General features: G+C 35.7%; 1 protein-coding gene across 8 annotated transcripts; it reads right to left on the bottom strand.

Annotated features, from left to right (window-relative positions):
- Nucleotides 1-124: 124 nt before the first annotated feature.
- On the bottom strand, nucleotides 125-16,675 carry EMB2745 (Tetratricopeptide repeat (TPR)-like superfamily protein). 8 transcript variants are annotated; one of them, XM_082920391.1, is made up of 8 exons: nucleotides 14,011-16,670; nucleotides 13,845-13,924; nucleotides 13,577-13,733; nucleotides 10,470-10,907; nucleotides 9,767-9,951; nucleotides 9,010-9,203; nucleotides 8,699-8,869; nucleotides 125-1,138 (listed from the first exon to the last, which is right to left on the bottom strand). In XM_082920391.1, exon 1 carries the CDS (start codon nucleotides 16,532-16,534, stop codon nucleotides 14,279-14,281), a length of 2,256 nt encoding a protein of 751 aa, XP_082776517.1. In that variant the 5' UTR covers nucleotides 16,535-16,670; the 3' UTR covers nucleotides 125-1,138; nucleotides 8,699-8,869; nucleotides 9,010-9,203; nucleotides 9,767-9,951; nucleotides 10,470-10,907; nucleotides 13,577-13,733; nucleotides 13,845-13,924; nucleotides 14,011-14,278. The 8 variants fall into 8 exon arrangements, with proteins under 8 accessions (XP_082776517.1, XP_082776519.1, XP_082776516.1 ...); XM_082920393.1 differs by lacking the exon at nucleotides 10,470-10,907 and having other exon boundaries at nucleotides 14,011-16,675; XM_082920390.1 differs by lacking the exon at nucleotides 10,470-10,907 and having other exon boundaries at nucleotides 8,699-8,878.
- Nucleotides 16,676-17,576: the final 901 nt, after the last annotated feature.

Here is a 17,576-nt window from a genome sequence, read left to right on the forward strand (position 1 = left end):
TTTTTTCTCTTTTGTTTGTTGTCTTTTTCACTTTCCGATGTACCAAAATAGAAAAAAGAAAAAAAAAAGAATGGAAAACAAAATTCAGTAAGTTCCCACATTCAAATAATCAACTTTTCTGATATCTAGTAAACAAATAAATAATTTACATATATCAAAATGATAACAAATCATAAAGTACAATATTTACAATGAATTTTATCAAACAGTCAAAAACAATAAATCCATATAATTTACATCCTCTGATTTGTAAACCATTATGCTCATCTTTGCTTCAACCTATGCTAAATCAAAAGCAGACTCTCCAATGGAAAGTAGCCAGACACAACCTCACAATCTTTTTTTTTTTTCATTGGATACCTTAATCCCAATTTGAGAATCCATCATCCAAATTTTCAGTGATGAAGCCCATTGTGTTTTTCACACTAGATGCTCTCATCCATTATGGCAAAACTCTCTTACTTTTTCATCTATATATTCCTTTCGAAATGAATGAAGACATCAATCCAAAAAAGTCACTTGGGGTTGATGTCTTCATGCCTTTCAAAAAGAAGAGAAATGAAAAATTCAAGATTTTGTCATAAAGCATTTAATGAGAAAAACACTAGAATTCAACACTACAAACTTAGATGACCGATTCTCAAAATAGGGTTAAGGTATCAAATGAAAAAGAAGCTTGGAGCTTTTGTCCATGGCAAAAGGTAGTTTGTATTTTAAACCACAATGAGTCCAAGAATCCATTTTGAGAAATCGAGAATATCAAAACCAAATAGTAGATCTTTCCAAGGCAACTCTGAACTATAGACTTGTGGTTTGTTGGTATAGCCAAGAAAACAACTGGATTAGAATGGGCTTACTGATAAGGGTAACAGCAAAACTATCATCATCTGCAGCCCAATGCGATCAAGGTAAAATAGAGGGCTTGATGAAACAGAACAAAGCAGCTCCAAATGGAGAGAGAGGCCCATTTCAAACCAACTGCTAAAATTGGCACTCTATCAGACATATTTCTAACTCAAATTGAGAAGACTGCTTTATGTCCATCTAGGCTATCTTCTAGTTGGATCTTGAGAAATTGCAATGAAAACCATTGTCTAACTGATAAATGGTGCCAATAATTTGAACCTGCACCTTCAATCTGCAAAACACAAAAGAACTCAAGGATAATCCTGTTATCAATAAATCAATCAAATCATGCGGAACTTTTGAACCCACAAGCTAAGAAAAAATAAAATTTTATCAAGATGAAATGTTGCATGATAAAATAAGATTCAAATAGTGTACCCCAAGTAGTCATCCAAGTTTTACTAAAAATTTGTGCTACAACAAATATTTTTTAATAATAAATAATAAAAATAAAGCACTAAATATTCATAGGCAAATTCTGCCAAGGATGGGAATAGAACACACAAGCCAAGTTTGTCACTAGTTCCTAACTACTACTGCATATTTTTATGAAGAAAACCACTTCAGTAAACAAATTCCCTTTTTTATTTTTTTTAATAAGTTTGGCAAAGAACTAGTGAAAAGATAAGACAAATCACCTATTAGTATAATGGCAGATATCAGAGGCCACGTAATACAAATAGAAAATATAAAGAGAAAAATCATTTGATGATATAGACAAAGGAAGAAGAATTTGTTAATATAGTAGTTATTCTGCTACATCCATTCAGTAATATATATATATATATACTAGTGCATAACACTCCCATATAACCTTTTTTTTTTTTTTTTTTGATCAAACCCACATAACCACTTAAATAGTGGATTTTGTTCCTTAAAAAAAAATAAATAAATAAAATAAAAACTACCATCACTCAAATGATTTGTGGAGCTTTAGACTTGGACGCCATGTATATACATCAATTTAATGTTACATTACCTCATTAATTTAATAGCGTACATTCAAACCTAGGTTAAGTAAATCCATTTTTAATCCAACTTACCAAAATCAACTGTCAAGAAAAATCATTGCTTCCATATAATGCCAAGGTTGTTAAAATTGGGATCCTACATAGGATCTGTGAGAGGGTTTCGTGGATCAGATCGAGGATCGTAAGATTTTACTTTCTAGGTAAAAATACAAATTAAAATAATACATACTAAAATTAAGGTGAAAAATCATAAATCTAGCGATCTTACTTATGATCCTACCTATGATCCAATTATAACACCGATCCTACAACGATGTGTATCGTTTTGACAATATAGGATTGTAAGACTACGATCCGAATCGTGATTTTGATAACCATGTATAGTGCCCCAATGTGGTTGAATAAATTGCATGAATGAAAACGTACTTCAAAGAGAGTAATTGTAGGGATGATTATTGTAAAAGCCATCAACTAAAAACAACTATAAAATTGAGATTATTGCTCTAAAAACTGGCCAAAATAAAAGTATTTGAAAGTCGTTGACAATTGCTAGTATCGATACCTGGAAAATATATATATATATATATAAAATCAAATGGATTAAAGAAGAAAATCTAATTCAGAGAAAAATGCCTAATGATATCTCCAAATAATGTCACAATAAACTTTTTAATTGCTCAAAAGTATCTATGATGTATCTTCTTAATTTAGGCTAGGTTTGGCATCCCCTAAAAAAGTCAAAACATCACTATCCTATTTACGTCACATTCTCTTATTTAAGTCACATCACCCCTCTACCACATCACTTCAAACCCAACTCATATTTCATAAAAAGTCAAAAAGTACACTTATTTAGATCATCCCAAACAACCCCTTATTAGACACTACCACCACGCAAATAGTCCGGCCCGCCTATTCTTCACATGTTTTCCTCATCTAGTTTTACTACCTCCACTAAAGTACTTGTAAAATAAATTGATAGAGATAGAATATTGTATTATTGATTTATATGTTGATATTTATTACAATGATTCATGATTCCTATATATAGAAGAGGGTGAGTGTGTAGTAGGTAAGGAGTAGGTGAAGTGGAGGTGGTAGTGGTGTAGTGGGTTAGGTTTAGTGGAGTAGGTGAGGTGGTAGTGGCGTAGTGGGTTAGGTTTAGTGGAGTAGGTTTAAGTGGGTGAAGTAGGTGATAGGTTTTAACAGCCCCCCGCAAACTCAAGGGGGATAGGAACTAGCCAACTTGAGTTTGGAGAGAGTAACAAAACAAGAAAATAGACGAATACATAAAAGAAAAGAGGATAGGAGATACTGTATAGTCGTGTCAGACCGATGGTGAAGACACTGTATGGTGGTGTCATAACGTTGTAGAGGACACTGGATGGTTGTATCAGACCGATGTAGAAGACAGTTTATGGGGTCATGTCGGACCGTTGTAGCAGACAATGTTGTGATAGTTGTTGTGACAGTTTACGGAGTCTTGCTGGACCCTTGTAGAAACTAACCGAAATCAATGTCGGGACAGTTTACAGAGTCTTGTCGGACCCATGAAGGAGCTAACCGGAATCAATGTCGGGACAGTTTACAGAGTCTTGTCGGACCCTTTAAAAATACACTGTATGATGGTGTATATAGGCTGCCCAAATATATATATATATGGATATATATAGTGAGCCCTCAAAAGTCGCGCCCACTTCATCAAAAGGCGTGCCTGACAGAAAGCGTCGAGCCATCAAAAGGTGAGCCGGAGACGCGGCGAGGCACGTGAGCGACAGAGTGGCGTGTCGGCCTCGGCTATTTAACCAAGGTTGAGGCGGAGGCTGTGCAAACCAGTCTGAAACCGCCGAAAATCCTTTGAAAAAACTCTTCCGTTTCTGAGAAAGAGATTCTGGAACACTCTGTTGCCATTCTGTAACCAACCTTTCTCTGAAACACTCAGCAACCCATAACATGGCCTCATCTTCCCGTTCAGCTACCCAGAATATGGCCTCTTCGTCCCGTGGTCTGCTCACTCTTTTTCCCGACCTCAACGAGTCAACAAGAGAGATAACTGGTGCGGTGGCACTGGAACCTCAACCAAGCGCCCCGGAGTTTGCTCCGTTGAACTTTCCTATGCAGTCTGTGGAGCAAAGAATGGCAGTGCAGTCGGATGTGGAGGCCAATCAGTATACATTGAAGTCATGTGTGGAAACTATGACTGCGGTTACAAATTTGTCGAACCGACTGCAGAGTAGGACAAATGAGGTGCAGCAGTTAAACGCCCAACTGGCTCTGCTCCAACGCATGTATAAGGATGCGCGAGCAGAGATAAGTGTGCTAAAGACGGAAAACAAGGAGCTGAAGCGGAAGGCTACCGTTATGTTCCGATTTGGAGGTCCGCCATATGCTGCAGTGGAGGAGTATGGGGGAGTGAACATACTCGGCGGCGTGGAAAACACGGAGGCAGCACCGTCAAGGGCCGCTCAGGACGGAGGCAAGAAGAAAAGAACTGCGGCAGAGTTGAGAAGGGATAAGGAAAAAATCCCGCCTGTGGGTGGGTGTTTGTGGGTGATGTTTGTTTTTTTTTTTTTTTTTTTGGGTGTGTAAAATGGTGATCGGGGTTGATCTCGGAGATGAATAAAATATGGGTGTTGTGCAAAGTTGTAAATTGTTTGGTTTTTTTTTTTTTAAAGAGGGGGAACACGCCCATGTGATAATAATAAAAATAATAAGAATGATAAGGAGAATTTGCTCATTGTCCAGTAAAGTGATTGGAGATAGGAGGAGAGAGAGTGTGTTTGAGTAATATATTATAATAAAAAAAAAGATATATATATATATATATATATGGGACAGTGGAGAAGATGGGTTTGAAAATGATGATGATAAATAAGATAAAATAAGTCTTTGATGGGCGGTGGGATCAGACAGCTGCTTTATTTGAAAGATAAAATGTAGTGGATGTGAATATTAAAATAAAAAGAAAGGAAAGAGAGGGTTAAAAGCAAGTGGAAAGATGAGAGAGAGACAATGGTGAAGTACTCAAAAGAGCCTGACAATCCCATCCCACCAAGTCCTGCAAAGCCAGGGGCTCAGATCTCATAGTCCATTTCAAGAACACAAGAGAGACAGCACATGCCAGCAGGAAGCTGCCTTTGGCGAAGGCTAAGAGGTATTTAGAAGATGTTCTGGCTCACAAGCAGGCCATACCTTTCACGCGTTTTTTTTTTTTTTTTTTTTTTTTTTTAATTTTTTGTAGGGGTGTAGGACGAACTGCTCAGGCAAAGAACAGACATTCAAATGGACAAGGACGTTGGCCTATCAAATCTGCTGGATTCATACTCGACTTGCTTAAAAATGGTGAGAGTAACGCCGAGGTGAAAGGCTCATCAAGGTGAATCCAAGCGGTCCCGGTAGGTGGAGACGGGCTCGGATCTGGCCGGCGAGACGGGTGTTTGAGAAAAGGCCGGCGACGGAGATGCGACTGCGTGTGGTTGCGGTGGAGATCTGGATGGCGGCAACGAGGTAGTGTTTGAGCTCGATACGCTACAAGAAGAAAATGAGAGTTTGCTCGATAAGCTTCGATTTGCAGAGGAAAGGTGTGATGAAGCAGAGGCAATAGCCAGGCAGCTTGAGCAACAGGTTGCGAATCTTGGAGAAGGTGTATCCCTAGAAGCCCGATTGTTGTCCAAGAAGAAGGCAGCCTTGCAGCAAAGAGAGGCTGCTTTGAAAGTGGCAGCATAAACATATAGTGGCAGAGGTGAAGGGAGGTTTGAATTGGTTGAGATCCGGCGGGCGGTCAAGGCAAGGTTGCCGCCCGCCGGAAGGTGAAGAACACCAAGATCTTTAACCTATAGCTCTGATACCATGTAAAATAAATTGATAGAGATAGAATATTGTATTATTGATTTATATGTTGATATTTATTACAATGATTCATGATTCCTATATATAGAAGAGGGTGAGTGTGTAGTAGGTAAGGAGTAGGTGAAGTAGAGGTGGTAGTGGTGTAGTGGGTTAGGTTTAGTGGAGTAGGTGAGGTGGTAGTGGTGTAGTGGGTTAGGTTTAGTGGAGTAGGTTTAAGTGGGTGAAGTAGGTGATAGGTTTTAACAGTACTCAACAAAAATAAGCACACATGTTTTCCCTTGCTAACTTAACCATATTTTTAAAATATGTGCTCCAAAGTAAGAACAACAAGACAACAAAAAAACTACACCATGAAAAACGATACCATGACTTTGTTGTCCTTATATTCCAAGAGGATTCCAAAAATAAAATAAAATAAGGAGAGGAATACAAAGGGGGGAAAAACATATGTAACTCATATTTTCTCTACAAATAAAATGTAATTTTATAAATCTTAGAGATATATATACGAGTCAAAAATTCAAATAAAGAGGCATATATTGTCTTAAGCAAGGCATCTTTTGGTTTGTCTGTCTTCCTTTTTTTTTCTTTCATAATCCTCATTATGCACATTTTCTATTTGGTTTAAATCTTCAACACATTTATTATTTGATGTAGAATGGAAGTCATTCCAACAATCACCAAAACATGTAATAGCCAAACCAGTACTTTTTATGGGGAAAAAGTAAGCTAGTTGTATACAATCCAAAGCCATACCAAACAGAAAATTAAGAAACCAAAATATCATGCATGAGTCATTCAAATGAGCTATTATAGTAGGTTTCTTATAGGCCATAACAACCCAAATTAAGAGAGAAACACATAGATAAGGAGAAAACTAATCTAATGGAAGAAGTATATCAGAACAAAAAAGTTTGCTTCCATCATGGGCTATATTTTATCCATTGTTCATCAATCCCATTTTGGTTCCATCTTTTATGAAAAATCTAATTCAAAAAAAGAATAATGGCCAATGTTCAGTATTTCCAAATCGCATCACATAATAGCCAATAAACTTTCTAGTTGCTAAAAAGTATCTTAGTTTTTGATTTATCATGCACCACCACTCACCACCATGCACATAAAGTCAAATGGATTAAAGAAGAAAATATAATTCAAAGAAAAAATGACTAATGTTCAGTATTTCCAAATCACATCATATAGTAGACGATAAACTTTCTAACAGCTAAAGGGGATCTTAGTTCTTGATTTGTCAGACACCACCATTGACCACCATGCACATAGCCCAGTTCCCCTATTCTTCACATGTTTTCATCATCTAGTTTTGCTAACTCCTCTAAAATACTTAACATAAAATGAGCACAAAAGCACTACACTATAAAAAATAAATAAATAAATAAGCTCCTAAGTAAAAAATAAGCTCTACATTGAACCATATTTTTAAAAATAAGATCCTAAGTAGAAGAACAATGGGACAACAAAAGCACTACACTATGATTCTGTCATCCACAAATTCCAATGAGGATTAAAAAAATAAGACAACAACAGGAAAGAAAGAAGCATCTGTAACTTATAGTTTTCCGTAAATAAGGACACAATTAGACATAAATTTTGGTTTTTTCAATATATGATTCCAACACTTAGCAAAAGGTTGTTCCCAAAGTAACTCAAATTTTGACGATATAGTTTCTCTTCTTTCTTTTTCTTTTTTTTCTGTTATGCACATTATGGAAAGAATCTATGAAGCACAGGTACGGGTACGAGTACGGTACGGGTACGAGTGCGGGTACGTCGATACGTCAAAATTTAAAAAAGTATGATACGGGTACGGCTGCGGTACGCCAATAAATATATATATTTTATTATATATGATAAAAATTATAATTTATAAAATTTATTATATATATTATATATGATCAATTATATTATATATTATACATGATCAATTACATTATATATAAAAATTTATTATATTATTATATATTATATGTATCACTAATTATATTATATATCTTATATTATATATATTATATTATATATTATATCTTATATTATATATATTATATTATATATCTTATATTATTTATATTATATTATATGTATCATATGTCTTATACTATATCTGAGAGGAGGCGAGAGAGCAGAGGCGAAGAGGAGCAGAGGCGATCGAGAGACGAAGAGAGAGAACAAGAGAACAGAGGCGATCGAGAGACGGAGAGAGAGAGAAAGGAGAGAGACGAAGACGATCGATCAACAGTGAGCAGAAGATCGGTCAAAGAGAGAGACGATTGATCGATCGATCGATCGAAGAGAAAACCCTAGAATCCTTCATTGCCCTAGCACACAAAGGCGACGCCTCTCTACACTATCAGGTTCGATCTCTTCCATCTCCTCTGTCTCTCTCTCGATTCCCTCTATAGATGTGTTTATGGTATGTTTATGGTATGTTTATGGTATGTTTATGGTATGTATACATGTATACATGTAGTTTTTGAGTATTTTTTGCCCCCTCCGCACCCATGCCGTACCCAAATGTACCAGACGTACCAGACCCCTTTTGGCCGTACCCGATACGCGTGCAGCCGTACCGGTACGCGTACCCGTACTAGGTACGTACCCGGTACTTGTACGGCAACATTTTAGGAGTACCGGTGCTTCATAGGAAAGAATACATCATTGATAAATGTCACACTATATGATGAATTTTCAAAATCCAGTGCGATAAATTTTCAGGAGGAAGTCAAATACTACATTTAAAATTCAACAATTGAAACAAATGAAATAAAATTAGACATTCAACAATCAAAGTTGTCAAAAGGATGGAATAAACAAAGTTTTGAAGCCACCTAATAATAGGGGCCAAAAAAGGAACAACTTAATCTATAAATAATAAGGTTTTATCAATCCTAAAAGAATTTTTTATTTTGTTGCAAAATGAATTGAAGCATATATAATGAAGACAGAAAATATACCTGACACAATAGAAAAAGAAATGGACCTCAAAGATTGCTTTGACCTTCTTTCATTTCACTTATGATATTGTTTTCTTGTCACTTGATTTGGGCTCACATCAAAATTCAGAGGCTTTATCTTCAATATCAAATGCACCCCAATAGTTCTAACCGGCCTTTCACAATTATTTTCTGTTGTAACTGAAGTTTAGAGCTAGCGAATTAAAATAAAAGAAAATAGAGAGAGGGAGAGATAGAAAGAGTAGTCAATGGCCTGAAAGGCACATATATTGTAGAATGAAAAGGAGAAAAAATTTAAAAGGAAAACTCACATTAGGAATTTTAGGATGGTTCTTCTATGAGGATTAAAAGCAGTACACTATTCTTTCCCTTTTCTACATGGAGGCTGAATGGAGCTTTTCCTTTAATCTGAAAGGATATTGGATCTAAAAGGGTCTAACCGACATAAGTTCCATTGAGGCTTCAATGGCTTTTAAGGATTTAAACTCACAAAACCAAACCATACCTGAAAATATATATATATATATATTTAAGACCACACAACAAAACAGATTTTAAAACAACACTAAAGAATTCATTCCAAAATAACTCATGATAACGGCTGAAAAGAATCCATTCCAAAACAATGAATTTTCTGAACTCATTTTTTTTTCCAACTCGATGCTCTGAATTTATTTTTTTTTTTCCTTTTTTGTATTTCCATTCACCTTCACCTTCACCTTCACCTTCACCTCTCTTACAATTCTATTTTTTTCTCTGAATTTTTTTTACCTCCAGACTCTCCCCTTCCCCAATTGCACAACCACCACTCTCTCTATCTTCCCCTTGCCTCCCCTACCATACACACCTTCTCTCGTTTCCCTTATATCTCTCACCAACGACATAACAATGCCACAAAAATAGAAGCTGAACAAAATCAAAGCACACTAACTAAAATACTACAAAAAGCACACCAACTAATAAAATAACCCAAAATATCAAAATCAACCACCAACAAAGCCAATTAACTGAACTCTTCTTGCTGATAAAACAATCAAAAGAACAAAAAAAATATGCATGAATACTTACTTTGAAACAATGAAGCATACGATTCTCTGGACAACAAACAAATAAATATAAAAAATAAAAAATAAATCAACAAACAGATAAATATACCCCAAAAAAATTAACATAAGCAAATAAATATAGTTTCCTTCACCGCCTTGCTGATCTAGGATCATTGTTGGAGACATCAATAGAATTCACTACCACCACTGCCTTGTTGAAAAAAGAGAAAAAGAAAGAAGAATTGAATAAATAATTAGACAAAAAAAAAAAGTCTAAAAAAAAAAATTAAAGAAAAGAAAACAGCAAGAACACTCTAGAAAGCTCAACTGATAATTGAATTATATGTTTTCTATATAACATGTAATAATTTGTTTACCATAATAAACTCGAGCACATGCAGGCACATTACACCTTTGCTCAAAAACCTTCCAATTTACACATACAATTTAAAGATGGGTAGCATGAGGAACAATATGTTTGTAGCATTAATACTGACATATTAATGTGTTTCCAACATTCAAAAATTATTTATTGCTGATCAAACCAATAATAGTATAAGAAATCAGAAAATATATCTACTTCACAAGACATCCCTAATTTCATGGCTTTTCATCTATTAGAATCACCCATTTCATAGAAACCCATATGAACATAAACCAGAGCAAAGAAATCTATAGAGACTACTCATTTATAGAAACCAAAATAAGAGACTCAAAGAGGATACCATCAATTGGATTTGTGAAGGATCATAGGAGTAGTTGTCTCGTTCCTCCATGATGGCTTCCAGAGCTTGGAATCAACGAAGCCCTAAACCATCTCAATCGCCGATTTGCAAAAACAATGCCCTAAGACAGTTTGAAAGGAGCAATGTCTGTTGCGGGGAGGAGACAGCTGAAGTGATGGAGAAGTGAGCGGGGGAGGGAGGGGCTGAGGCGGTGGATGGGAGAAAGAGCTCAACTAAGGTGGAGCTGAGATATGAGAGAGAGAGTGAAGGAGAGATTAAAAGAGGCTGCCCCATAGATGGAGTTTCAAATTTTGAAACTCAATTTGTATCTCTAAGCCATTTGAAGGTGGTGAGGTAACATTATACCATTAGATTAGAGTAGAAATCATCTGAGCCTTTGCCTCAGATTATAATTTTAGCCATTGGATTGAATAAATCCTGAAAGTTCAAAGTGCCACATAGGACAAATGTCTACATCAAGATTCAAAACCAGCCTTGTTTTGTCAAAAAGGTCAATGATACAAAAAACTCAAGCTGCATTAGAATGTCAAAAGCTCAATGAAGTTTAGAAACAAAAAATTAGGAGATACAAAAAACCAAGAAACATAAAGGGGACAATTTCATAGCAGATATTACCACAAAATGAATACAAATGCAGCTATTAGATGAATAAATGAAAGAGAGAACCAGAGTGTTAACCACATCCACAGAACAGCAGTTACTGCTCATTCCATAGCAGACTTGTGGGTGTTTCCAAGTCAGCCATTTTAAAACATTTTACTCAATTCAATCAAATTCTAACTCAAATTAGACTAACAGATATTAGCTCAACCAAATGGGTTATTGATAAACTACACAACAACATGATTCCAATATATTCTAGGTATTTTGATTTAAGGTTTAGAAAAACAAAAATCGAAATGAGGGCCAAACCACAGGTGACTTTTGCAACTTGGCAACCTAAAAAGAGTCCCAAAAAGAACAACCTAAAAAAAGTCCCATCAAAAACATCAAATTCAGATCATAAAACTAAAATCACACCAAACCCGTATTGTAATTACCTTACAGGAGTGATCGGAGTGAGCTCTGATTTTGCAACTGAGCTGCCAGAGTGAATGACAGTCGGAGTGAACCAAGCTACCAAAGTGAACGACCAAGCTGCCGGTCGGAGTGATTTTGAACGACAGTCGGAGTGAGCTATGATGAAGCAAGAGAGAGAGAAATAGGAGAGGCAAAAGCTAAGAGAGAAATGGATAGAGAGTTTAAAATTTGAAATCAAGAAGAACAGAGAGGGAGACAGGGGATAGGTGGGAGGCAGATGTTTGAGAGACAGAAGAAGAAGAGTGTTTGGTACACTTGGGCAGGAACCAAAGGCATGTTTGGTATACTTTGAACCGGTAGATATTGATTAGGAAACATCTCCGCCATTGAAACAAAATGTATCTCTCATACATTTTGACACATTTTCAAATACTTTTGTGCTTTGTTATATAGATATATATATTTCTTGGCATTCATCAATCAACTACACTACAGTGCTACTTACTTGCATATAAGGAGAAACATATCACAGCTCCCATGTATAGCTTTTAAGTACAAAGAAAAACAGATAGAGATATCCAAAAAACAATAAAATATGAGAAGTTGATAGCATGTCAAAATTGCAGATGAGAACACAGACCCCAGAGCATGCAGAGACTTGGAAGTGAGCTAAGAAAATGGATATTAAAATAGAGAAGTGATTATAAACTATGAAGCATGGTACCTTAAGAAAGGAGCCATATCCATATTGAATCTGTATTGAATGCTCACAAATACATATACCATCTTAAATTTTGAAAACGTATTGGATCTCTAGGTCACATATTCATCCTTTCTTGAAATTGTGATATGGCATTTTATCAAGCACAGATATACTCCAAAACGGACAGCATACGAGTATTGGATACGGATATGCATCCGATACACAGGGATGCATATCGGATACGGCAAAAGAGTATCCATTTTTTTTTCTTTTTTGAATTTCGGATACGTTTTCGATATGCATGGATACGTGGGAGATACTTTCTGCCATTCCGGATACTTACGGGATACCAGCGGGGGGCAAAAAACATAATTTTCAAAGGTTTTTTGTGGGTCAAACCGTAAAATATGTAAATTTAAATTAAAGATAACACAAATTAAAAATAAGAAAAGGTGAGAAGCCCTAACCTAACCTCAAATACTCAAATTCAAGAGGCAAATCTGGCAAGGAAGGAAGCAAATATGGTTGCTCGATCTTGTCTTCGTCTTGATCGAGCACAACGAACAGGTTTCTCTCTCTCTCTCTCTCACTGTCGTCTCTATTTCTCTCACTCTTCTCTCTGTCTCTCTCTCTTCTCTCTCATGCTTCTTCTTTCCGATTTATTTTATTTTATTTATTTATTTATTCTATTTTCCCTTTTATCTCTTATTCTGATTCTGCTTTATTCTTTTTGATTTCTTTTTTTCCCCTTTATCTTATACTATTACTACAGCTTTATTTCTTTTTTCTTTCTTTTTTTTTTTATTTTTTAATTTTGTTTTTCTCTTTTATATAATATATTGTGAGTTTTGGATTTTTTTAAGTGAAACCTTTGGACTGTTCCCAAATGATGCTAGAAATGTTAACGTTGTATTAATTATACTTTAAAAGTGAGGTGGGATGAAATTTCTCTTAAAGTAATGAAATTTAATTTAATGTTAGTATTGCATGCATATTACATTAATAAAATTATAAAAATAATTCGTTTTACAAATGTATCCCTGCTATATCTGTATCCTATTTTTTCAAATTTTATCATATCACCATATCCCGTATCTGTATCCATGCTTCCTAGGTGGCATTTCTTATGTAGCATGAGGTCATAGTTTCCAGGATAAACACAAAAATATTAATAAATAGTGAAATTAAAGTATGCCAGCTTTGGTCCGAATTCATGTCCGCATAATATAACCTCAATTTTTTATGTGAACGTATTATAAATTTGAAGGTGAGAATATTTGGTAGATTCAATATTTTGTTACAAATATGTTATGTCAAAATAATTGTCTCATATACGTAAAATTATATTATCTAAATATCTTACATTTATACAATTTGTTGTTATCAACATATCTGTATCATGTCGTTACTGTATCCCATATCCATAGCCATGCTTCGAAGATCATAGATCATAGACCACAGATCATAGACCATAGATGTTGTGCAACAAGCATACAAGTGCCTCATTGAATACGATTCACCTGCAGAATAAAAATAAAAATAAAAATAAAAATAAGGGAGTAGGGGTGGGGGTGGGGGTGGGGGTGGGAGTGGGAGTGGGGGAGGGATAATATAAAAGCAGAATGGATTACCTAAGTTAGCATGACGCACAAGTGTCATCAGCACTTTGTCACTATGGTCTCTTGAGAGTTATATCATATTGAGCAGAAACCTGAGGGAAGCAAATGATAAATAAATGATACTATGCATAAAAATCCAATCAGAATTTATTAAATAGAACATAATCATGTGCCATACCAGTTGCCTCACAATTCCTAATTAATAGAGCCATCATCAGTACTTAAAAGAACTTGGGCAAAATCACAAGGACAGAAGGGGATGAAAGGGATGAAGGCTTTCTAGGCACATATCTCTGAAGCTCCTTGATAACTTGTATATAAGAAAGATAGGATGAAAACAAGGAACTGGACTTCGTCTAATTCCCAACTTGGCCACTTATTTTTTATTTGTGTGTAAAGAATTACTTCACTGGTCCCTGATAACATACACAAGTTTGTCATACAGTTTATCGCGAAGCACGGAAAGTTTCCCCGCTATTTGGAAGAAGCCCATCTTTCGCCATTTCAGTAAGAACATTAAATACTGCAGCCATGTTGCCTTCTTTGTGGTTGACCTCAACAAGGACTTTTGCAAGTTCAGCATCAGTAAGCCTACAGCTTCTCAGTGTATTCTCTATAACTTGACTCAAGTCCTCACTTCTCCCTTCTTTGAAAAGTTCTTTTATCAGAGCAATGACAGATACAGTATGAGGAACAAATCCATGGTGCACCATCTCCTTGTAAAGATCCAATGCTTTCTGCAAATTTCCACCCCTACAATGACCATGTATAATAACATTATAAACTGCTTCACTAGGCTTGCAGTTTCTTTGAAGCATTGATTCAAAAACGCGATCTGCTTCATTCATCAAACCATGCATGCAGAATCCCTTTATGAGAGCTACCACATTCTTAAACTCAGTATTACTACAATTTTCTATCAGTGTAGCATATGTGACATCATTCGGAATGGACTCCTCATAAAACAATTTGAAGAGAAGCTGTTTTGCCTCCCTCGTCCTAGCTTGTTTGCTAAGCCCATTTAATAGCACATTATAGGTAACAACATCAGGAAGGAAGCCCTTTTTTATCATCTCATCATGCAGATGAAGAGCACTTTTAATATCTCCTTCTACACAATAAGCATTGATCAGAGTAGTATATGTGCATTCATCAGGAGGCAGATCCAATCTCCACATCTCCTGGAAAATATCACAAGCCTCAGTCAGTCTTCTGTGCTGGCAGAGACCTTGAATCAGTGATGAATAAGCAACAGCATCTAGCGAAACTCCTTTCTCCGCCATCTCCTGCTTCATTCGGAACGCGTTATCCAAATCTAGATTTTTGCAAAACCCGGATAAGACTGTACTATAACTGACAACATCTGGGGCCAACCCTTTCCCAACCATATCTCGAATAATTCCTAAAGCCCCTTCCATCCTCCCCAATACACAGTGTCCATTGATTAGGGCATTATACGTCACAATTGAAGGTGAAAATCCACATTCAGTCATTTCATTGAGGACCTTATAAGCTTCTTTTAAGAATCCCTGTTGGGAGAAGCCATCTATCAATGTTGTATATGTTCTCTCATTTGGATGAAGCCCCCTCACATGCATCTGATCAAAGAATTCCATTGCCCGATTTAAGTTCCCTGCTTTACACATACCGTTGATCAATGAAGTATAAGTAATAACATTCGGTGAGAGACCATTCCTCACCATCTCCGCATGCAAGACAAGCGCTTGGTGAAAATTACCTTCTTTACAATAACCATTGACAAGGGTATTATATGTCACCTCATCAGGTACATAACCTTTCCACCTCATTTCATCAAGAACCTCACCAGTCTCCTTCATCCTCCCTTCTCTACACAACCCATTGATAATCACATTGTACGAAATCAAATTAGGATCCAAACCCTTCTCCGACAACGATTTCAACAACCTCAACGCATCATCAATCCTCCCAGTCTTACAATACGCATCAATTAAGGTATTAAAAGTAACCACATTGGGAGAACACCCATTTCTTTCCATTTCACTAAACAACCTTAAACCCCTCTCCAATTTCCTAACCCCACAAAAACCCTTAATCAGTATATTATATGTAAACACATTAGGCGAAATCCCACTGTTTTTCATATCATTGTACAATTCCTCAGCTAGTTCGATGGAATCGCGTGACCTAATTAAAGCATCAAGAACCGAATTATAAGACAATACACCGGGCATAAAACCATTCAATTTAGCTAAACTAATTGTGTGCAAAGCTCTTTTGATCATATTCAAGTGAGAGTACGATTTTACCACGAGATCAAAGACAGCAGAGCTCGAATTGCAGAGATGGTAAGTCTCTTTGAGAGACTGAAAGACCGAGTCACCGGAATCGTCGGTGGTGAGAGCAAGGTCTTCGGCAAGGGATTGAGCAGTCTTGTAGAGCTTGAATTTTGTGAGGAGATGGAGAGAGAGACATTTGCATCGGGGATCGAAGAAAGGGCGGTGTCGAGCCCAGTCGATGAAATTTACGGTTACGGTTTTGTGGAGTTGGGATTGGAGGAGTAGATAGGAGGCCGATTGAGGGGTGAATTGGGCAGACAGAGATTCGAGGTGGATGGGTTGGTGGCGTTTGAGGATGGTGATGGCTTTGTCGACGAGGTGGGCGTTGGAGGAAGAAGAGAGAGAAGAGAATGGTGAGTAGGGTTTAGGGAAGAGCATTTTCATGATAGGGTTTGGTTTATCACAGAGTGCTGGCGGCGGCGGCGGCGGCGGCGGCGAGAGTGGAGATTAGAGAATCGACTGAGGACATGACCAGAGAAACATCAGGCAGCAAACCCAACCAAAACAATATGACTGTTTATTTTTGGGAAAAAATTAATCTTTAGTTTGTTATAAATAAAAAAAAATAATGAGCTACATATTTGCTTAAAATATGAATTAGTGGTATGTACAGATTGTATTTATAATTTTTTATATACGTAAATTGTAATTTTTAAATGTCTTTTTTTTTCTTTTTTATATTATATTAAAGTTTAATATTTTGATAATAATCATATGTGTTGGACTTTTCAATGAATTAAATTTTTTTTTTATTATATTATATTAAAGTTTAATATTTTGATAATAATCATATGCGTTGGACTTTTCAAGAAATTTTTTTTATGTTTGTTCTTAATGCATTAAAATGTTATTATGAGGGATAATAATCATATATGTTGGGACTTTTCAAGGAATTCATATGTATTGGATTTCAAAGAATTTTTTTTATGCTTTTTCTTTATGCATTAAAGTGTTATTATGAGGGTAAGACTTGGGAGTTTGGAGAAGTTAATAAATGCTAAGATTTTTTTTTTAAATCAAAAAATCAGGAAATTTAGATTGGGAGATTGGAGCTCCCACAAGGCTTGGGGTTAAAAATCCCCTTTTGCTTAATATATAGTATAGATTATTTTTTGTGATTTAAAAAATGATAAATATATTTTTATCAAAATTTTTATTTAACAAAATTAATTAAAAAAATAAAACTTCTAACTATTCACCTATACAATAATAAAATTATTTGAATTATTAATTAAAATAAAATTTTAACATTACTAAAACTATGGCAAATTACCAACACCCCTCGATGTTTGATTAAAATATGGATTCCTCCTGAGATTTGAAAAATTATATCCCGCCCCCTGGGGTTTATATTTACATAATAAATTACCCCCTGAGGTTTATATTTGCATAACAAATAAACCTCATGGGACAATTTGTAATTTAT

This window comes from Camellia sinensis, chromosome 3, assembly GCF_055761805.1.
Source record: "Camellia sinensis isolate YWXY chromosome 3, ASM5576180v1, whole genome shotgun sequence".
NCBI lineage: Eukaryota > Viridiplantae > Streptophyta > Magnoliopsida > Ericales > Theaceae > Camellia > Camellia sinensis.